This window comes from Dipodomys merriami, unplaced genomic scaffold, assembly GCF_024711535.1.
Source record: "Dipodomys merriami isolate MVZ:Mamm:240054 unplaced genomic scaffold, mDipMer1.0.p SCAF_21, whole genome shotgun sequence".
NCBI classification, from domain to species: domain Eukaryota; kingdom Metazoa; phylum Chordata; class Mammalia; order Rodentia; family Heteromyidae; genus Dipodomys; species Dipodomys merriami.
Window position 1 is genome coordinate 28,607,422 of NW_027203493.1, and position 22,885 is coordinate 28,630,306.

The 22,885-nt window shown below is 43.9% G+C and overlaps 1 protein-coding gene and 1 pseudogene across 8 annotated transcripts in view; both read right to left on the reverse strand.

The window, feature by feature from the left end:
- LOC138834065 (L-lactate dehydrogenase C chain-like) overlaps positions 1 to 20,772 on the reverse strand; it is a 28,928-nt gene extending 8,156 nt beyond the window's left edge. Inside the window, exons 1-6 of one of the 8 annotated variants that reach the window (XM_070032762.1) lie at positions 20,751 to 20,772; positions 20,235 to 20,369; positions 19,021 to 19,138; positions 13,952 to 14,125; positions 7,187 to 7,360; positions 3,126 to 3,243 (exon numbers count right to left, since the gene is read on the reverse strand). In XM_070032762.1, coding sequence (XP_069888863.1) covers positions 3,126 to 3,243; positions 7,187 to 7,360; positions 13,952 to 14,125; positions 19,021 to 19,138; positions 20,235 to 20,360 — 710 coding nt within the window. In that variant the 5' untranslated portion in view covers positions 20,361 to 20,369; positions 20,751 to 20,772. The other 7 variants (XM_070032761.1, XM_070032756.1, XM_070032755.1 and 4 more) reach the window with 7 other exon arrangements.
- Positions 982 to 2,058, reverse strand: LOC138833764 (charged multivesicular body protein 3 pseudogene; annotated as a pseudogene).
- Positions 20,773 to 22,885: the final 2,113 nt, after the last annotated feature.

The window sequence follows — 22,885 nt, forward strand, 5'->3', positions numbered from 1 at the left end:
TGCAGCCTAGGCTGGCCTCAAACCCAGCCTTCCTTTCTTAGCTTCCTTCTCAGCCTTGCATGTTCTGAGAGCGTAAATGTGTCACTCCACCTGTCAAGGCTTGTATCTTTGTTTTGTTTTTTTGTGGTACTGGGGCTTGTACTCTGGGGGCCTGGGCGCTGTCCCTCACTCTTCAGCTCTAGGTGAGCACTCTACCACTGGAGCCACAGCGCCACTTCCAGTTTTCTGAGTGGTTTATTGGAGATAAGAGTCTCACAGACTTTCCTACCTGGGCTGGCTTTGAACCGTGATCCTCAGATCTCAGCCTTCTGAGAAGCTAGGATTACAGGTGTGAGCCACCAACACCCGGCTAATGCTGGTGTCTTTGTGTGTGTTCTGGGGCTTGAACTCAGGACCTCATGCTATTCAAGGCTAGCAATCTACCACTTGAGCTATAGCTCAACTTCTGGGTTATTTGGTGGTTAGTTGGAGATGAGTCCCTCAGATTTGTCTGTCTGGGCTGGCTTTGAACCAAGATCCTCAGACCTCAGCCTCTTAAATGGCTAGGATTTCAGGCATGAGCCACTGATGGCAAGCAATTATTTCCATTTTAAAATGAATAAACTAGGGCTGGGAAGGTGGCTCAGTGGTACAGTGCTTGCCTTGCATGCCTGAGGCCCTGGGTTCGATTCCCCAGCACCACATAAGCAAAAAAAAAAAAAAAACAGAAGTGGCGCTGTGGCTCAAGTGGTAGAGCGCTAGCCTTGAGCTGAAGAGCTGAGCGACAGTGCCCAGGCCCAGAGTTCAGGCTCCACGACCAGACCCCAAAATAAAAATAAAATAAAATGAATAAACTAGCTGGGCACCAGTGGCTCACGCCTGTAATCCTAGCTACTCAGGAGGCTGTGATCTGAGGATCATGGTTCAAAGCCAGCCCGGGCAGGAAAGTCCATGAGACTTTTTTTTTAAGAGTTAAAGCAGAAATTTATTAAAGTCCTTTTATATAGTGTTTTACACACACAACAAAAAAATGTACAGAGTGCTCAATGTTCAGGCAATCAATGCTGAGAATAGCTTCGAGAGAAAATGGATTTCTTTGCCCTTCCCCCAGTAAAACAGTACTGTTGTTTATATTCTTGGAAATGATGCATTTAATCAGATCACTTTCGGAAGAACAATCCCTTTGAAAACTCTGCAGAGAGTGAAGAGATATTAGCATAGAACCTTCCTGAAAACACAGTGCCTCGTGACAGAGGTGTAGTGCAAGAGAAACATGAAGTGGCAGCTCTTCAGAGGCACATGGGCGCTGGCAGAGGACGGCAGGGAGAGCCTGCAGGTTCTGCTGGGCAGCCTTAGCTTTGCAGCGTGGCCAGCCGGGACGGCATGGCCTTCAGGGCCTCTTCCTCCTCTTCCTCCTCTGAGGCAGCTGTTGCTCCTGCAGTAATTTCGAACAAGATTTTGTCAATTTCCATTTCTGCTTCTTCTTCCATTTCTTCCTGATCATCCATGCTTTCAAAGGTGTCCTCTAACAGCTCTTCTATGATGCCAGCCTTCACCATCACTTTGGTCAGCTCCCTCATGGTGGCCTGTATCTCAGGGATCTTCACAAGACTTTGCATGGCCTTCATCACTTCTGTGCTCTTCTGCAAGGAGCCAGCCACTCGCAGGACCGCCATGAACACAGAGTTCATGTGCCCTCTGGATGCATACAGCTTGTTCACAGCCTTCCTAGACCTGATCCTCTCCTTGGCCAGAACCACACAGACATCCTTCTGGCCCTTCTTTACAGCATCTTTCCCAGACCGCTTTACTTTTTCTTCTTCTCTTTGAATGTCTCTTACTTGCTGATTGATAACTCTCATTTCCTTTCTTATCTTCAATGACCATTCATTAACCAGCTCTTTGGGGGGCTTCCCTTGTGTTTTTCCAAACAGCCCCATGGCAAACTCCCCCATGAGACTCTTATCTCCAATAAACCACTAGAAAACTGGAAGTAGTGCTGTGGCTAAGTGGTAGAGCGCTCGCCTTGAGCTGAAGAGCGCAGGGACAGCGCCCAAGCCCAGAGTTCAAGCCCCACAACCGACCAAAAAAAAAAAAAAAGAAGAAAGTGAGCTTTTGATGTCCGAAGTAATTTCCCATTAACACACTATAATAAAGTAAAACAATGTTTTAAATGGCTGCAAAGTTCATGCCCTTAATCACTGTTTTATGAATCCTCAAATATACATGAGTTCCTGCAAAATAACTATGGTAAGTATGGTTGGTGTGTGTGTGGTTTTTGTTGTTGTTGTTTTATGTGCCTGTCCTGGGGCTTAAACTCAGGTCCTGGGCACTGTCCCTGAACTTCTTTTGCTCACGTCTAGCACTCTACCACTTGAGCCACAGCACTACTTCTACTTTGTTCTGAGTAGTTTATTGGAGATGAGTTTCATGGAGGGCTGAGAAGGTGGCTTGGTGGTAGAGTGCTTGCCTCGCATGCATGAGGCCCTGGGTTTGATTCCTCAGCACCACATAAACAGAAAAAGCCAGAAGTGGCGCTGTGGCTCAAGTGGTAGAGTGCTAGCCTTGAGCTGAAGAGCTGAGGGACAGTGCCCAGACCCAGGGTTCAAACTCCATAACCGACAAAAAAAAAAAAGAGTTTCATGGACTTTCTTGCCTGGACTGGCTTTGAACCACAATCTTCAGATCTCAGCCTCCTGAGTAGGTAGGATTATAGACATGAGCCACCAGCGGTTAGCAGGTATGTTTTTAAAGCTCCAAAGTAATGGTTTGCATAAGGCATCTGAATGTAGAGGGTATTCATAGCCTACAGTTACTTATCTTATAAAAAGGAAAGATCAATTACAGACTTGTAACCTGGAAATTTTATTCTTTTTTGTCGGTTATGGGGCTTGAACTCTGGGCCTAGGCACTGTCCCTCAGCTCTTTAGCTCAAGGCAACTGCTCTACCCCTTGATCCACAGCACCACTTCTGGTTTTCTGGTGGTTAATTGGAGATAAGAGTGTCATGAACTTTCCTGCCCAGGCAGGAAAGATCTCCGCCTCCTGAGTAGCAAGAATTACAGGCGTGAGCCACCGACACCCAGCTATAACCTGGAAGTTTTATTCTTAATACTGATTATAAGGCATTAAAAATGAATAGTTACCTATTAATCACTTGTTTATGGACTGTTTTCCACTGTTCCTTGTCTGAGTCGGATCCTATTTCAGGGTTCAGACACTTTAGAGGAAAACCAGCAACATTCACTCCACTCCATAAGGGCACTAAGAAAATAAAAATAAAAAAAATGCATCTCAAAATGAAATTTTCTTGATAATATTTCATCTGTTGTTTGCGTTCACTACTGTTTTTCTGTTTGCTTGGTTGGTTGTTTCACTTGTTTTGTTTTGTATTCCTTTAAACAGCCACAAACTTGTCATCTTCCCACCTCTCCCTTCTGAGTGCTCCCTTCTGAGAGCATATGACCACACACCCTGCTTGTTTATTTTTAAATTGTTACTACAATATCTAAAAGTAAGTTTTAAATAAACATAAAAAAGAATTACAAGAAATAACAATATAAAGTGTTAGAGCCAGGCAACAGTATCTCACGCCTGTAATCCTAGCTACTCTGGAGGCTGAGATCTGAGGATCGCAGATCAAAGCCAGCCTGGGCAGGAAAGTCCCTGAGACTCTTATCTCCAATTAACCACCAGAAAACCAGAAGTGATGCTGTGACTCAAGTGATAGAGCGATCGCCTTGGGCTGAAGAGGACTGACTAAAAAAAAAAAGTGTTAGAAAACATGTAGTCATATTTATTTATGACTATGTGGTAAATGGACAAAAATTTGAGCATAAAGTAGTTATCAAAAGATATCACCAGACACTGGTGACTCATGCCTATAATCCTAGCTACTCAGGAGCTGAGATCTGAGGATCAAGGTTTGAAGCCAGCAGGGCCAGGAAAGTCCAATGAGACTATTTCCAATAAGCTACTCAGAAAAAGCTGGAAGTGGTGCTGTGGTTCAAGTGGTAGAGCACTAGCCTTGTGCTGAAGAGCTCAGGGACAGCACCCAGGCCCAGAGTTCAAGACCCACAACCAAAAAAAAAAAAGAAGAAGAAGAAGGAGGAGGAGGAGGAGGAGGAGGAGATGTAAATGGCCAAGTATAGGAAAACGTGTTCACATAACTGATCAGAAAATATGTTCACATCACAATTAGACAGCCTCTTTCCATACTCAGAATTGTTATTATCACAAAGATAAGAAATAAGCTGGGCACAGATGCTCATGTCTATAACCCTAGCTACTCAGGAGACTGAGATCTGAAGATAACAGCCCAAAACCAGCCTTGATAGAAAAGTCCACCAGACTCTATTTCTAATTAGCTAGCAAAAGAACTGGATTGGAGGTATGCCTCAAGTAGTAAAGCACCAACCATGATCAGACAAAACTAAGCAAGAAGCCCTGAGTTCAAGTCCTAGTATTGTCAAAAAAAGAGATAAATAAAAAGTACTGGCAAGCCTATGAAGAAAAAGGAAATCATGCCTTGATGGTGGGAAGGTAAACTAGTCCTGCTATTATGGAAAATTTGGCACCTCAGAAAAACTAAAATTAGGCAGCCATAGCTTATGCCTATACTCCTAGTCAGGAATCTTAGATCCAAAATATCAAAGTTCAAAGCCAGCCTGAGCAGAAAAGTCCAAGAGACTCCATCCACAACTTAACAGCAAAAAGCCAGACTAGAGGTGTGGTTCAAGTGGTAGAGCACTAGCTAAGCAAGTAAGTAGGAAAAATGTTAGAACAGAAGTTCAGATCCAGTACTTCCCCACCCCCCAAAAATGATAAAATTACATATAACCTATAATCCCACTGCAGGGCACATATCCAAAAGAAATAAAATCATGTGGCCGGGCGCTGGTGGCTCACGCCTGTAATCCTAGCTACTCAGGAGGCTGAGATCTGAGGATCGCGGTTCAAAGCCAGCCTGGGCAGGAGAGACCGTGAGACTCCTATCTCCAGTAAACCACCAGAAAACTGGAAGTGGTGCTGTAGCTCAAGTGGTAGAGCGCTGGCCTTGAGCTGAAGAGCTGAGGGACAGCGCCCAGGCCCAGAGTTCAAGCCCCATGACTGACAAAAAAAATAATAAATAAAATAAAATCATGTGGCTTAGGGGTAGAGTGCTTGCCTAGCAGGCATGAAACCCTGGGTTCGATTCCTCAGTACCACACAAACAGAAAAAGTCAGAAGTGGCACTGTGGCTCAAGTGGTAGAGAGACAATGCCCAGGCCCTAAATTCAAGCCCCAGGACTGCCAAAAAAAAAAATCACTATATTGAAGGGATATCTGCATATGTTTATAATATTCATATCTGCATATGTTTATAGAGTGTTTGTTACTGAATTTTAAATAGTATTCATTGGGAGGAGGTAAAAATGTTGGAAAAGAAATGTACTCACTTTTTTTTTGGTCGGTCATGGATCTTGAACTCTGGGCCTGGGCACTGTCCTTGAGCTCTTCAGCTTAAGGCTAGTGCTCTACTACTTGAGCCACAGTGCCACTTCCTGTTTTCTGATGGCTAATTGGAGACAAGAGTCTCACAGACTTTCCTGCCCAGGCTGGCTTTGAACCATGATCCTCAGATCTCAGCCTCTTGAGTAGCTAGGATTACAGGCGTGAGCCACCAGTGCCTGGTTCATTATCTTTCTTTTTTTTTTTTTTTTTTTTTTTGTTTGTTTGTTTTTGGGTCCGGTCGTGGGGCCTGAACTCTGGGCCTGGGCGCTGTCCCTCAGCTCTTCAGCTCAAGGCTAGCGCTCTACCACTTGAGCCACAGCACCACTTCCGGCTTTTTTCTTTTTGCTTATGTGGTGCTGAGGAATCGAACGCAGGGCCTCGAGCATGCAAGGCAAGCACTCTACCACTGAGCCACCTTCCCAGCCCCATTATCTTTCTTATATATAATGTAACCTCTCTGGACATCAACTTTACAATAAAAAATTTAAAAATAATAATAGTATTCACAATATCCAAGATGTGGAATCAACCTAAATGTCTAACAAGAGATAGTTGGTCTGGAGGACCTCATGTTAGAAAGCCAGACACAGAAAGATAAACATAGTATGATCCCATTTAAATATAGGCTAAAAGAGGTGAGATCATTGAAGTAAAGAGTAGAATAGTAACTACCAGAGACTGTGAGGGGAGGAGGTAAGAGAGGTCAGTGAGTATAAAGTTATAAATAGAGGACTGAATGCTAATGTTCTATTGAACAGCAGGATGATGACTGTTATTGTAATGTCTGCTCCAAATAGCCAGATGAGAATTTTTGCCACAAAGAAATTATGAAGCCAAATGCTAGTGGCTCAAGCCTGTCATCCTAGCTACTCAGGAGGCTGAGATATGAGGATCTCAGCTCAAAACCAGCCAGGACAGAAAAGTCCTTGAGACTCTTATCTCTAGTTAACCATCAGAAAACTAGAAGTGACGCTGTGGCTCAAAGCGGTAGAGCACTAGCCCTGAGAGGAAAAAGCCCAGGGACAGTGCCCAGGCCCTGAGTTTAAGCCCCAAAACCAATAACAACAACAACAACAAATTATGAAGTGACCAGTAGCTGATGTCTATAAAATCCTAGCTACTCAAGCCACTCTGGGCAGGAAAGTTGTGAGACTTTTGTATCTAATTAACCAGCAAAAAGTTAGAATGAAGCTATGGCTTCATTCTAACTCTACCTTGGGGGGAAAGCTAAGGGACAGAGCCCAGGCCCTGAGTTCAAGCCCCAGGGAGAGCGCGCGTGCGCGCGCGCGCACACACACACACACACACACACACACACACACACACACACACACACAGAGAGAAAAATATCAATAGACCATTACATAAATCTATTGATAGAAAAGGGATTTTAAAGAAAACATGTACTACCAGGAGTCAGGTACCAGTGGCTCACATCTGTAATCCTAATTACTTCAGGAGGCTGATATCTGGGGAATCATGGTTCACAGCCAGCCAAGGCAAGAAAATCTGTGAGACTCTAATCAATAATAACCAACAAAAAGCCAGAAATGGAGCTATGGCTCTGTCACAGAGCACTAGCTTTGAGCACAAAAGCTCAGGAACAGCACCCAGACCTTGAGTTCAAGTCTCGAGACTGCAAAAAAGAAAAAGAAAATATGTACTACTAGAGATCAGAAGCATAGTTATGTAGTACTGCTAGGTTTACACTTACCACTGGAATCACCATGTTCCCCAACAATCCAACCATGACAGCTTGTGGGGTGGATCCCCAGCTTCTCTCCAATAAAGTAACGGAAACGGGCAGAGTCGAGATTACAACCACTGCCAATCACACGATTTACAGGTAGGCCACTTATCTTCCAGGCAACATATGTCAAGATATCCACTAAGAAAAAAAATTTATGATGTTAGAACAATATTCATAATAATGTTTGTTTTTTGGGTTTTTTTGGTCAGTTGTGGGGCCTGAACTCTAGGCCTGGGTTCTGTCTCTCAGCTCTTCAGCTCAAGGCTAGCACTCTACCACTTGAGCCACAGCACCACTTCCGGCTTTAACTGCTTATGTGGTGCTGAGGAATCAAACCCAGGGCTTCATGCATGCAAGGCAAGCACTCTACTACTGAGCCACCTTCCCAGCCTCCATAATAATGTCTTTTAACTTCATTTTTCTGAGCCAACCACCTGGGAGGTTGAGATAAGGAGGCTCACGATTTGACACTAGCCCAGAAAAAAAGTTTCGAAGATGCTGTCTCAATGAATAAATAGCTGGGCATGGTGGCACATGCCTGTAATCCTAACTGCTCAGGAGGCTGAGATTTGAGGGTTGCAATCTGAAACCAACTCTGGCAAGAAAGTCTGTGAAACATCTCCAATTAAGTACCAAAAAATTGAGCACTACCCTTGAGCAACAAAGCTCAGGGACAGTACCCAGGCCCTAAGTTCATGCCCACACACACACGCACGCACGCGCGCGCGCGCACACACACACACACACACAGATACACACACACACACACAGATACACACACACACACACACACACACACACACACACACACACACACACACACACACACACAAATAATGAAAGCAAAAAGGGCTAGGGAAGCCAGGCACTAGTGGCTCATGCTGTAATCCTAGCTGCTCGGGAGGCTGAGATCTGAAGATTGCTGTTCAAAGCCAGCCCAGGCAGGACAGTCCCTGAGACTCTTATGTCCAAGTAACCACCAGAAAACTGTAAGCAGCACTGTGCCTCAAGTGGTAGAGCAGTTGCCTTGAGCTAAAGAACTGAAGGACAGACGGGTGCTGGTGGCTCACACCTTTAATCCTAGCTACTCAGGAAGCTAAGATCTGAAGATCACAGTTCAAAGCCAGTCTGGGCAGGAAAGTCCGTGAAACTCTTATCTCCAATAAACCACCAGAAAACTGGAAGTGGCACTGTGGCAAAAGTGGTAGAGCGCTCGCCTTGAGCTGAAGAGCTGAGGGACAGCGCCCAGGCCCAGAGTTATATCACTACAACTGACCAAAAAGAAAAAAGAAAAGAAAAAAAGATAATTAGTTATATACTTTTGAAAAATGTTAAATTATTCACTACTAGAATTTGAAAACAAAAATATTTCAAGAAGATATTGTAAGTACCTGTTTGTACATCTAGTAATCAGTCAGTCAATGCTACCTCCTTATTTTAATAACTCTCCTAGATGTCTCTTTTCCAACTACCATATTTTTAGCAAAGCCATCAACATCTGTTACCCAGAGAATAATGCAATGGGCCTGGCTCAGGGATGCAGGTGTGTGAATGCTCAAAAACTACAGAAGAAACCTAAGCTTTGCTCTGTCTGTCCTTGAAGTGCTGTTTAAGCAAGAAATGATGCAAAGGCACAGTTGCAAACTGTGTAGCTGGCATGCCCAAAATGTTTCCAGTAAACATACGTAGCTCTCCTGCAAAGACTAGAAATAGTTTTTGCTTCCAGGCATTTGAACAAAGTTAGTTCTGTCTAATCATTAGCTCATGACTAGCAGATGAAGCCAAAACTTCTGTGACCATAAACAATAAAAATTACAAATGTTACAGAATTAGTTCATAAAATTCATGAAGAAAATAATAAGTAGCAATGAGTGCTGGGAAAGTGGCTGAGTGCTTGCCTTGCATGCATGAGGCCCTGGGTTCGATTCCTCAGCACTATATAAACAGAAAAAGCTGTAAGTGATGCTGTGGCTCAACCTGGAGCTGAAGAGCTGAGACAATAAACATTATGAATAGGAAGAATTTTTATTTACAATATTTGTATAATTTTCAAAATGTCCAGATTTTGCTAGGCACTGGTGATTCATACCTAATCCTAACTACTTAGGAGGCTGAGATCTAAGGATCTCAGAAGCAAACAAACCTGAGACTATCCCCAATGAACCAGGAAAAAAGCTGGACCTACGGTGTGGTTCAAGTGGTAGAACACCAGACTTTGAGTGCAAAGGCCTACCAAGACTGCAAATCCTTGAGTTCAAGTCCACTACCAGTATCCATACACACACACACACACACACACACACACACACACACACACACACAAACACAGTTTAGCTTTCAACAAAATTAAAATTATGAGCATTACAAAGAACAAGAAAGCTGGGCACGGGGCTGGGAAGGTGGGTCAGTGGTAGAGCGCTTGCCTTGCATGCATGAGGCCCTGGGTTCAATTCCTTGCTTCTATAGAAGCAAAAAGAAAAAAGCCGGAAGTGGTGCTGTGGCTCAAGTGGTAGAGCGCTAGCCTTGAGCTGAAGAGCTGAGGAAAAGCACCCAGGCCCAGAGTTCAGGCCCCATGAGTGGACTCAAAAAAAAAAAAAAAAAGAAAGCTGGGCACCAATGGCTCATGCCTGTAATCCTAGCTACTCAGGCTGAGTTTTACAACTGCAGCCCAGGCAAGGTCCATGAGATTCCTATCTCCAATTAAGCACCAAAAAGCTGTAGCTTAAATGGCAGTGATAGCCCTGAGTACAAAGCTCAGGCCCTGAGTTTAAGCCCCAGGACCAGCACCAAAAAAAAGACAGACAGGGGCTGGGAAGGTAGCTCAGCGGTAGAGTGCATGCCTTGCAAGCATGAGGCCCTGGGTTCAATTCCTCAGCACCACATAAACAGAAAAAGCCGGAAGTGGTGCTGTGGCTCCAGTGGTAGAGCACTAGCCTTGAGCTGAAGAGCTGAGGGACAGCGCCCAGGCCCAGAGTTCAGGCCCCATGACCGGCAAAAAAAAAAAAAAAGACAGACAGGGGCTGCAAAGGTGGCTCAGTGGTAGAGTGCTTGCCTTGCATGCCTGAGGCCCTGGGTTTGATTCCTCAGCACCACATAAGCAAAAAGAAAAAAAGCCGGAAGTGGAGCTGTGGCTCAAGTGGTAGAGCACTAGCCTTGAGCTGAAGAGCTGAGGGACAGTGCCCAGGCCCAGAGTTCAGGCCCCACGACCAGAAAGAAAAAAAAAAAAAAGACAGACAGAGGGAGAGAGGGAAGGAGGGAAAGAAGGAAGGAAGAGAAGAAGGGAAAAGAAAAAGGAAAGGAGAAGAGAAAAAAAGAGTATGTGCCACATATGGGGGGGGGGGAGGGAACAGCCAAGGAAGATCTACTAAGTAATTACTTTAAATCAACTATTTGAAATGTATTAAAAGATCTAAAAGAAAAGCCAGGTACTGATATCTCACACCTATAACCCTAGCTATTCAGGAGGCTGAAATTTGAGAATCACAATTAGAAGCCAGCCTGAGCAGTAAAGTCCGTGAGACTCTTATATCCAATAAAATAACTCAGAAGAAGCTAGAAGTGGCACTGTGTCTCAAGTGATAGAGTACTAGTCTTGAGCAAAAGAAGCTCAAGGGCTGGGAATGTAGCTTAGTGGTACAGTGCTTGCCTTGCATGCATGAAGCACTGGGTTTGATTCCTCAGTACCACATAAACAGAAAAAGCCGGAAGAGGTGCTATAGTTTGAGTGGTAGAATACTAGCCTTGAGCAAAAAGAAGCTCAAGTACAGTGCCCAGGCCCTGAGTTCAAGCCCCAGGACCGGCAAAGAAAAAAAAAGAAGAATAGAGAGCTATAGCTATACCACATTATGAACATACTATACACCACTGAATCTGAATATTACATGGATTTCCCTACATTTACTAAAAGGAAAACTGAATAAGAGTTTAACAGACTTATGAGACTCTAGCAAGAGTGCCAACATGCACATTTGGCCAAACTATCCTTCAAAACCAAAGGAGAATTGCAGCTAAAATAAAGAAGAAGCAGGGGCTGGGAAGGTGGCTCAGTGGTAGAGTGCTTGCCTTGCATGCATGAGGCCCTGGGTTCAATTTCTCAGCACCACATAAGCAGTTAAAGCCGGAAGTGGTGCTGTAGTTCAAGTGTTAGAGCGCTAGCCTTGAGCTGAAGAGCTGAGAGATCAGGTCCCACAATGGACCAAAAAAGGAGGAGGAGGAGGAGGAGGAGGAGGAAGAGAATTCCTAGTTACTCAGAAGGCTGAAATCTGAGGATTGTGGCAATGTGGACAAAAAAGGCTAGGGTAGATAAAAAAAGGCCATGAGATTCTTATCTCCTATTAAGCAGAAAAGGCTAGAAGTAGAGCTGTAGCTCAAGTTACTACTCTACTGAATGCCAGCCTTAAGCAAAGAAAGCCAAGCAAGGACTGGGAATGTGGCTTAGAGATAGAGTGCTTGCCTAGCATGCATGAAGCCTAGGATCAATTCCTTAGTATCACAAACAGAAAGAAAAAAAAAACACCAGAAGTAGCACTGGGGCTCAAGTGGTAGAATGCTAGCTTTAAGCAAAAGAAGACCAGAGACAGTGCCCAGGCCCTGAGTTCAAACCCCAGAACTGGCCAAAAAAAAAAAAAAAAGACAAGTAAGAATACGAAGCTCTGAGTTCAGGTCCCAGCATTAAAAACAAAAGAGGCGAGGGGACTGCAAAATCCTATGTTGGCAAAGGTACAATTGCTTAGAAAGTTCTGATTTGGTTTCTAATCGAACTACACTTACACTACCCCATAACCCACTTCTGTTCCTTATAGGTATTTATTTACTCAAATGATAATGAAGACATAAGGGGGTGGAACACATTTGTGGCTCAAACCTGTCATCTTAGTACTCAGCCTACTCAGGAGACTGACATCTGAAGATCCCAGTTCAAATACAGCCCAGGAAGAAAAGTCTGAGAGACAATTATCTCCAATTGACCAGCTAAAAGCCAGAGGTGGAGGTGTAGCTTACCAGCCTTGAGCAAAAAAAAAACAAACACCAAGCCCCTGGGTATTGGCAAGCCCCAGTACTGGGACCAAAACCATAGTGAAACAAGAAAAACAGACACAGGACTATGAAAATAGACAAGTATACATATCAGTTTTATTCACAATGACTCAAAACTAGAAAAATCCTAAATATACATTAGCATATGTGAAGAGTGTTTAAAATATATAAACAAGAGCCGGGCACTGGTGACTCATGCCTGTAATCCTAGCTACTCAGGAGCTGAGATCTGACGATTGCAGTTCAAAGCCAGCCTGGGCAGGAAAGTCCATGAGAATCTTATCTCCAATTAACCACCAGATAACTGGAAGTGGCACTGTGGCTCAAGAGGCAGAGCACTTGGATTGAGCTGAAGAGTAGAGGGACAGCATCCAGGCCGAGTTTAAGCCCGTTTTTAATTAAAAAGGGGGCTGGGAAGGTGGCTCAGTGGTAGAGTGCTTACCTTGAGCTGAAGAGCTGAGGGACAGTGCTCAGAGTTCATACCCCACAACCGACAAAAAAAATTTATATATAAACAAAAGAATACTCATAAACAAAAAAAGAAACAAGTTATTGATATACCCAACAATATGGGTGAATCCCAAAATAAGGAGTCAGGTAGAAAAGATGATTTGTATTATGGTTTTTTCATATAAAATTCAAGAAAATGAGACCAGAGATGGAGGGATGAACTTCAATCAAGAGCAAGCAACATTCAGAGTTACTAGAAATTTTCTGTAACTTTATCATGATGGTGATGTAATTATGAGTGACTGTATCTATGAAAACTCAATGCACTATATATTTTGAACAGGGTAGCTTATTACACATAAATGTCACATCAATGACATTTTTATTGGTTTTTGTTCTGGTTTTTGGTTGTGGGATTTGCACTCAGGGCCTGGGTGCTATCCCTGGGCCTCTTCATGCTCAAGGCTAGCACTCTACCACTCTGAGCCACACTTCTGGTTTTTGAGTAATTGGAGATAAGAGTCTCATGGGGACTTTTTTACCTGGGCTGTCTTCGAACCACGATCCTCAGATCTCAGCTTCCAGAGTAGCTGGGATTACAGGTGTGAGCCACTGGAACCCGGCTTGTTTTTTGTTTTTTTTTTTTGTCGGTCATGGGGCTTGAACTCTGGGCCTGAGCGCTGTCCCTCAGCTCTTCAGCTCAAGGCGAGCGCTCTACCACTTGAGCTACAGCGCCACTTCCGGTTTTCTGGTGGTTTATTGGAGATAGGAGTCTCACAGTCTCTCCTGCCCGGGCTGGCTTTGAACCGCGATCCTCAGATCTCAGCCTCCTGAGTAGCTAGGATTACAGGCGTGAGCCACCAGCGCCCGGCTTGTTTTGTTTTTTTAAGAAATAGTATATCTGGGCTGGGAAGGTGGCTCAGTGGTAGAGCGCTTGCCTTGCATGCCTGAGGCCCTGGATTCGATTCCTCAGCAAAGCCGGAAGTGGCGCTGTGGCTCAAGTGGTAGAGTGCTAGCCTTGAGCTGAAGAGCTGAGGGACAGCGCCCAGGCCCAGAGTTCAGGCCCCACAACCAGACCCAAAAAAAAAAAAAAAGAAATAGTATATTTGTTTTTTTCTTTTTTTTTTTTTTTTTTGGTACTGGGGATCGAACCCAGGGCGTTGCACTTGCTAGGCAAGTGCTTTGCCACTGAGCTACATCCCAGAGTGATCACCCTTAGGCAGAAAAATGGAAGGGACTCACCTGGGTTTGTGACAATTATGATTTTGCAGTCAGGACTATGCTGTATTATGTTAGGAATGATTGACTTCATAATAGCCACGTTACGCTGCACTAGGTCAAGGCGACTTTCTCCTTCCTTCTGCCTTGCCCCTGCTGTGACAATAACTAATTTGGAATTTTTTGATATGTCATAATCTACAAAGGAAATGAAAGACAGTATTTGAATCAAGACTGCCATTATCACTGCACTTTAACTCTCTAAGAGTCTGTTATATGGCCAGGTACTATGGGCTCATGCTGAGCCTTGGCTCAGCAACAAAATACCCAACTGGCAAGTGTTCAAGGCCCCGAGTTCTGTACCCATTACCAAAAAAAAAAAAAAAAGTCTTATGTATACTCTTGTTGTTTTACCCTCACGTCTGGCATTTTCAGATTGACTTTCCATGAGGTATTTGTATAAACCGAAGAAGACCCTTGTCATTACAACCAGCCAGCATCAAACTTTATAACTGACCACTCTCTCCCTCAGTCCACATTCTCATTTGTCATCCCACTGTAAGGAAAGCTCTGTACTTTTTAGAAACACCCTAACTAATCAGAAGCTTAGAACCCTGAGAATTTCTGTCTGTTTTAGGATTCTAAAATCAGGATCCTATTTACTTCCAATTATTATAAGGGACTGTATTTGAGAACAAATAAAAACAAGGGTTTTTTTTTTTGTTTTTTGTTTTTTGTCAGTCATGAGGCTTGAAGTGAGGGCCTGTGCTATCCCTGAGCTTTTTCACTCAAGGGTAGCATTCCATTACTTTGAGCCCACAGTACCAATACCAGCTGTCTGGTGGTTAATTGGCAATAAGAATCTCAAAAACTTTCCTGTCCAGTCTGGCTTTGAACAGAGATCCTCACATCTCAGCCTCCTGAATAGCTAGGATTACAGGAGTGAGCTACCAACATCCAGACTGCTTAAGATTTTTTGGAAACTCAAGTTAAGAGCTACCTTGTTGCTTCTTATCAGCCTTTACCCAGACTAAAGTGTCTTAAGTAACTGTATTTTATTTGCATGGTTCCCAGAGGTAGGGAAAAGAGAATTCTTTTTAGATTGTCTTTATATGAAGAATACAGTTGAAGAATTAGTAAATGAAAGCAATCAGCACAAAGACTATAGAATAGAACAAAGACTCAGAATACGGAAAATAAAGAGAACCAGCAAGAAGATGTGGGTAGGGATAGATAGGATAGTGGGTAGGAGGTAATTTTGATCAAGGTATATTATATACACATACAAAAAGATGTTATGACGAAACATTATTTTGTACAATTAATACATGTTAACAAAATAACTGAAATTGTTCTTTTAGGTACAAGAGAGACACGAATATAAAGGAACATAATTAAAATGTAATGTTTCCTAGCTAGTCAGGAGGCTTGCAGTTTGAAGCCAGCCAGGCAGAAAAGTTCATGAGACTTTTATTTCCAATAAACTACTCAGAAGAAGCTGGAAGTAGAGTTGTGGCTCAAGTGGTAGAGTCCTAGCCTTGATCACAAAGAGGCTCAGGGATAGCACCCCAACCCTGAGTTCAAGCCCCAGGATGAGCAAAAGAGAAAAATGTGTTGCGTGTGTGCTAGTACTGGGTCATGAATTCAGGACTGGGCATTACCCTTTAACTTTTTTGCTCAAGGCTAGTGCACTCTACTATACCCTCCACTTCTGGCATTTGGGAGGTGAATTGGTAATTAAGACCTTTACAAACTTTCCTGTTGTGGGTTTGTCTGCCCAGGCTGGCTTTGATTCATAATCTTCAGATCTGTTTCCTGAGTAGCTACAATTACAGGCATGAGTCACTAGCACCCAATTAAAAATAATAAAAAATATAATAGGGTTTATGATAAAAATTACTTCATGAGAGTCTTTAAATTTCTCATACTCGGGCTGGGAAGGTGGCTCAGTGGTAGAGTGTTTGTCTTGCATGCATGAGGCCCTGGGTTCAATTCCTCAGCACCACATAAACAAAAAAAGCTGGAAGTGGCGCTGTGGCTCAAGCACCAGAGCGCTTGCCTTGAGCTGAAGAGCTGAGGGACAGCGCCCAGGCCCAGAGTTCAAGTCCACAGCCAGCAAAAAAAAAAAAAAAAAGAATTAAATCCTCATACTTCAGCAAAAAAAAATATTAAACTTTAAGAAACACACTGCAAAACTCCAATTAGCTGAGCCATACTTAAAGGTCTTACCCTATGAGAAAAATCACTAAATTTCTAAATACATTATATACATGTATATGTCAATATAAAATGTGTATACTGACTAGTATTTTTAAATGAGGTAACCACCTCCAGTGCCCATCATGTCAGGTAAGAGGATGTCAGTAGTGGGGCTTGAACTCTGGGCCTGGGTGCTGTCCCTGAGCTCTTCAGCTCAAGGCAACTGCTCTACCACTTGAGCCACAGTGCCACTTCTAGTTTTCTGGTGGTTAACTGAAGCTAAAAGTTTCACAGACTTTCTTCCGCTGGCTGGCTTTGAACCACGATCCTCAGATCTCATCCTTCTAAGTAGCTAGGATTACAGGCATGAGCCACAGGTGCCCAGCAGGTAAGAGGATTTCTTTTTCTTTTTTCTTTTTTCTTTTTTCTTTTTTTTTTTTTTTTTTGTTGGTCATGAGGCTTGAACTCTGGGCTTGGGCACTATCCCTCAGCTCTTCAGCTCAAGGAAAGCACTTTACCACTTGAGCTATTACACCACTTCCAGTTTTCTAGTGGTTTATTGGAGATAAGAGTCTCAGAGCCTTTCCTGCTCGGGCTGGCTTTTAACTGTGATCCTCAGATCTCAGCCTCCTGAGTAGCTAGGATTACAGGCGTGAGCCAGCATCGTCTAGCAGGTAAGAGGATTTCTAAGAGTGCATACCCATCTGGATGTAGGATAAAATTCTTTTCCAAGATTTCTGAGGCTTCTTAGTTGACCCAATGTATGATGCTAATGCCAACTGGGCCAACTTATCCACTTCCTGGGTTCTATGGCCCATTGTAATGCTTAAAACTTGGTCCTGCCAGACGCCGGTGACTCATGCCTATAATCCTAGCTACTCAGGAGGCTGAGATCTGAGGATCACAGTTCAAAGCCAGCCTGGGCAGGAAAGTCCATGAGACTCTTATCTCCAATAAACCTCTAGAAAATCAGAAGAGCACTATGACTCAAGCAGTAGAGCACTCACCTTGAGCTGAAGAGCACAGGGATAGTGCCCAAAAGCCCAGAGTTCAAGCCCCACGACTGACAAAAAACAAAAACAAAAAAAACTTGGTCCTCAATAAATAATGATAAGCCATGCAAAGTATCAGTGGCTCATGCCAGAAACTGAGATCTGATTATCTGGGCAGAAAAAGGTTCCTGAAACTCTTAGATCCAACCACCAAAAAGACAGAAATGGTGATGTGGCACAAGTGGATTAGCACCAGCCTCAAGCCAAAAAGCCAAGCAAGACTACAAGGACCATGATCAAACCCCAGTTCCATCATGCCTCACACACAAAAAAGCCAGGTGAAGTATGTGGATGAGTTATCAGTAACATTATAAAAACTATTCAAAGGTGCATATCCTGGGGAAAATGTATTAGATAAAATAACAAGTTTGAAAAGATTTATAGCTGGGCACTGGTGGCTCATGCCTGTAATCCTAGCTATTCAAGAGGCTGAGATCTGAGGATCACGGTTCAAAGCCAGCCCAGGTAGGAAACTCCGTGAGACTCTTATCTTCAATAAACCACTAGAAAACTGGAAGTGGTGCTGTGGCTCAAGCGGTAGAGAGCTTGCCTTGAGCTGAAGAGTGCAAGAACAGCGCCCAAGCCCAGAGTTCAAGCCCCATGACCGACAAAAAAAGAAAAAGAAAACAAGAAAAGATTTATAGAAACTGGGCACTGGTGACTCACACTCAATCTAATCCTAGCTATACTGAAGAGGTTCAAGGTTTGAAACCAGCCTGAACAGAAAAGGACAGCACATGAGATTCTTTTGTTGTTGTTGTTGTTGGTTGTGGGGCTTGAACTCTGGGCCTGGGCACTGTCCCTCTGCTCTTCAGCTCAAGGCAAGCATTCTACCACTCTGAGCCACAGTACCACTTCCAATTTTCTGGTGGTTAATTGGAGATGAGTCTCACTTTCTTGTCTGGGCTGGCTTTGAACATTTATCCTCAGATCTCAGCCTCCTGAGTAGTTAGTATTACAGGTGTGAGCCACCAGCACCCAGCTGTCACATGAGATTCTTATCTCTAATTAACCAGCAAAAAGCTGGAAGTGAAGCTCTGGCTCACATGTTAAGAGTGCCAGCCTTGAACAGTAAAAGCCAAGTGAGAATACAGAACTCTGAGTTCATGCCCAATATTTATGTCAGTAAGAAGCAAATGCATAGAAAAAGGAAAGTAGACAGGATTTATACTTTTCCATATTTTTCAAATTTTCTCCAATTATAATAAAAAGGTTTTTAACAGAGTCTGGCTGGGCACTGGTGGCTCACATCTCTAATCCTAGCTACTCAGGAGGCTGAAATCTGAGGACTATGGTTCAAAGCCAAACAGAATAGTAAAAATCTATGAGACTCTTATCTCTAATTAAAGACACACACACACACACAAAGCTGGAAGTGGAACTGTGGCTCAAGTGGTAGAGTGCTAGCCTTGAACAAAATAAAGAACAGCACCCAGGCCCTAACTTCAAGCCTCAGAACCAGCCTCCCCCCCAAAAAGTCTGTACATTGTGAGGGGCTGGTGGCTTAGACCTGTAATCATAGCTACTCAGGAGGCTGAGATCTGAGGATCGTGGTTCAAAGCCAGCCACAGCAGGAAGGTCCATGAGACTCTTATCTCCAATAAAACCACCAGAAAACTAGAAGTGGCGCTGTGGCTCAGAGTGGTAGAGTGCTTGCCTTGAGCTGAAGAGCTGAGGGACAGTGCCCAGGCCCAGAGTTCACGCCCCATGACCCACCAAAAAAAAAAGTCTGTATATGTCTTAATAACATAATAATTTAAATCTTATATTTATTGATGTCAGTTTAATAAAATTCACTACTTCTTTTAAAAGCTCTGAAAATAACTATAAAACTAAAATTACCTTTTCCACCCACAATTTTTGAAGTAGTAAGGAAAATACTGCCATGCAGAAGATCCAGTGTTTCTCCCCTCAATTTGTCTGCTTCAGCATCAACAAGGGCAAGTTCATCAACCAATTCCTAAAAAACATGAAAGTTCTGAATAAAATGTTCCTACTCATTTTTTTTGTTTGTTTTTTTTTTGGGGGGGGTCCAGTAGTGGGGCCTGAACTCTGGGTCTGGGCGCTGTCCATGAGCTCTTCAGCTCAAGGCTAGTGCTCTACCACTTGAACCACAGCGCCACTTCTGGCTTTTTTTTTTCTGCTTATGTGGTGCTGAGGAATCGAACCCAGGGCCTCATGCATGCAAGGTAAGCGCTCTGCCACTGAGCCACCTTCCCAGCCCCTGTTCCTACTCTTTTTAAATTTAATTCACTTTCTTGTTATTATACACATGATGTACTGAGGGGTTACAATTACATGAGTCAGGTAATGAGTACATTTCTTTCCTACAGTGTCTTCTATTCTCTCCCTATTCCTCTCCACCTAAGTTTTAAAAGAATGAGAAAAATTTTGAATCCTAGCTACCCAGGAGGCTGAGATCTGAGGATCATGGTTCAAAGCCAGCCGGGTCCTGCCCATGAGACCCATCTCCTGCACCACCAGAATATCGGAAGTGGTACTGTGGCTCAAAGTGGTAGAGCCCTTGCTTTGAGGGAAAGAGCTCTGGTCCTGAGTTCCAGCTCCATGACCGAGGAGAGACTGACTGCCCAACAACTAAGTCAAGGGAGGACATCTACACCCACATATACAGAGACCGTGTTTTGTTCTGTCTGGACACAGTATTACTTGAAGTCAGTCTACTCAGACATTTTCCAATTACACAAATATATAAACTCTGCTTACTGTAATTTTGTTTTGCTTTTTTTTTTTCTTTTTTGTTTTGTTTTGTTTTGGGACAGTCTTACAATGTAGTTTGGGCTGGCCAGAACTCGATTTCCTGTATCAGCGTCCTGACTGCTGGCATGTGTCTGATTGTACATTGATCCTCCTACACACACTTCTGGCTACAGGTGTGCGCTGCTGCCTCAAATGTTCCTTAAATCGGATCAAGATTCAATGGATGAGAGGAAACTTGTTTGCTGTGAAGGTCTAAATCGTGCAACCCTGAATCCAACACCTTTAAGACCCAAAAGTGCTTACTGCAGTTGCAGGCCCAGGCTGGGTTCATCATTTACCTTCATCAAGATACAAATAGCACAGGCCATGCCTACAGAACCAGCTCCAACAATGGTGATCTTACTATTGGGGATGTTATCTTCTGCAGCTACCTTGGAAATAAGCTGCTCTTTGATAGTTGTCATTTTGGGGCCCTGCTAAGAAAAATGCCGGGTTTTGAGTGAAAACAACCCCTCCTTGCAGTTAGGAAGTGGTCACCACACTGAACACCTAAGGAAGCCAAGAGGGCCTGAGTTTGTAGGATGGCCGGGACCAAGGGTGGAGGGAACCCAAAGAGATCCACCTGGCTAAAGCATGTGGGGCTAAAACAGGCTTCTGCCTATCCGTGCAAGGGCTCTTAGTTTGTCCCACCCCAGCCCCAAATGGTTTTCACCCAGCACCAGATGCTCACAAATGATCTGTTTACCGCAACTCAGAAGTCCCCAAAGCGCCACCCACTGTCCCCTATAGAAGGAAAACTGAAGAACACCGAGAAAAGAGCCCAACTGCAGCGAAGCCCATTGAACGTTACACACCCAGGAAGCAACGGCAAACTGACCGACCCCCGCGCTCACGCACGCCCCCTACGTCAGCACGCAGGCACCGCCCCGCCCCCGCCGCCGAGCGCATGCGCGTTGGCCAACGTCGGGCAAAGAGAGATGGGTTTGCTGAGGCTGCGGAAGCTGGGCGGGTCCTGCGGGGAGAGCCTCGCGATGCTCGTTCATCAGGCTTAATTTGCAACTTTCTGAAAAGGCGTGCTGCGTGACCCTAAGTCCTCCAAAATGAAAGGAATTTGAGTAAAAGGTGGTCTTGAGAATGATTATCCTTTTTTTTTTTTTTTTGGTCAGTCGTGAGACTTGAACTCAGGGCCTGGGCTCTGGCCCTGAGCTCTTTTGCTCAAGGCTAGCTCTCTACCACTTTGAGCCATAGCTTCACTTCCCTTTTCTATTAGTTAATTGGAGATAAGAGACTCCTAGATTTTCCTGCCAGGAATGGCTGATTATCCCTTTTGATCACGACCTCTCCAACACATCTATTTGCACGCATATATATATATACACATATATATATATATATACATACATACATACATATATATATATATATATATATATATATATATATATGTCTCAGACAGGTGCTGGTGGCTCACCCCTATAAGCCTAGCTACTCAGAAGGCTGAGATCTGAGTTATATAAGAGAAAGATCTGAGGATCTGTTTGAAGCCAACCCTGGCAGGATAGACTGTGAGACTCTCATATTCAATTAACCACCAAAAAGCCAGAAGCAGAGCTATGGCTCAAGTGGTAGAAAGCTAGTCTTAAGTGGAAAAAGCCAAGCCGATGCAGAAGGCCGAGTTCAAACCCCACGACCGATAAGAAAAATTATCTTGTAACTTCAAGAGCAGGAGCTGGAATCACCTTTAAATATCCCTTGAAAGCCGGGCAGCAGTGGCTCACACCTATAATCCTAGCTACTCAGGAGGCTGAGATCTGAGGATCAGTTAAAAGCCAGGATGGGCAGGAAAGCCCATGAGACTTTTTTTTTTTTTTGGGTCCGGTCATGGGGCCTGAACTCTGGGCCTGGGCCCTGTCCCTCAGCTCTTCAGCTCAAGGCTAGCGCTCTACCACTTGAGCCACAGTGCCACTTCCGGCTTTTTTTTTCTTCTGCTTATGTGGTGCTGAGGAATTGAACCCAGGGCCTCAAGCATGCAAGGCAAGCTCTCTACCACTGAGCCACCTTCCCAGCCCCGCCCATGAGACTCAACAAACCACTCAGAAAACTGGAAGTAGCACTGTGGCTCAAGTGGTAGAGTGCTTACCTTGAGCTGAGGAGCTCAGGGACAGTGCCCAAGCCCAGAATTCAAGCCCCACAACCAACCAAAACACTCTTTCTGACACACACACACATCCCTTGAGGGAAAAGTAGCAATGAAATGGGAAGGCCATGTTTACTTTTCTTTTGTGTGTTGGCCGTGGGGCTTAAACTCAGGGCCTGGGTGCTGTCCCTGAGCTCTTTTGCTGAAGGCTAGCACTCTACCACTTTGAACCACAGTGCAATTTCCAATTTTCTGGTGGTTAATTGGGGATGAGTCACAGACTTTCTTGCCCTTTGCTGGCTTCAACCTGGGATCCTCAGCTCTCAGCCTCCGGAATAGCTAAGTTGTCAGACATGAAACAGCCCTGGCTCCAACTTTTTGACTCCAAACTTCTCCACTCTTAACCGGAGAGCTTTTTTTCCATCTGGACATTTCTTTCTCCTTTCTTATGGTGTCTTTCAGTCTACTACTAACCACAAGCTAGAGGCCTCTAATGGCAAACCTGTTTGTACCATCATTTGATCATGTGCTTCTACACCAACCTTACTTATACCACAGGAATAAAAGCACTATGGCTTAGATGACTTGCAAATTCAAATAATACACTTGCCTTCGGACCTTGAGAGTCATCTTAGTAATCAGAATGCTATGTGAGCAGAAATTATTCTTCATGCTTCCAGGCTTACTGTTTTACTGGACTGCAATAATCATGAGTCGACTTCTCTGTGTTGCAACATCTTATCTTGGGCTGAGACATGTAACACATCTTTGAAGTCCTGATAGTTTTATTTTGGTAACATGAGCTTAATTGGCAACATGAGCTTTTTGGAAGAAATGTTAAGGATCATATTT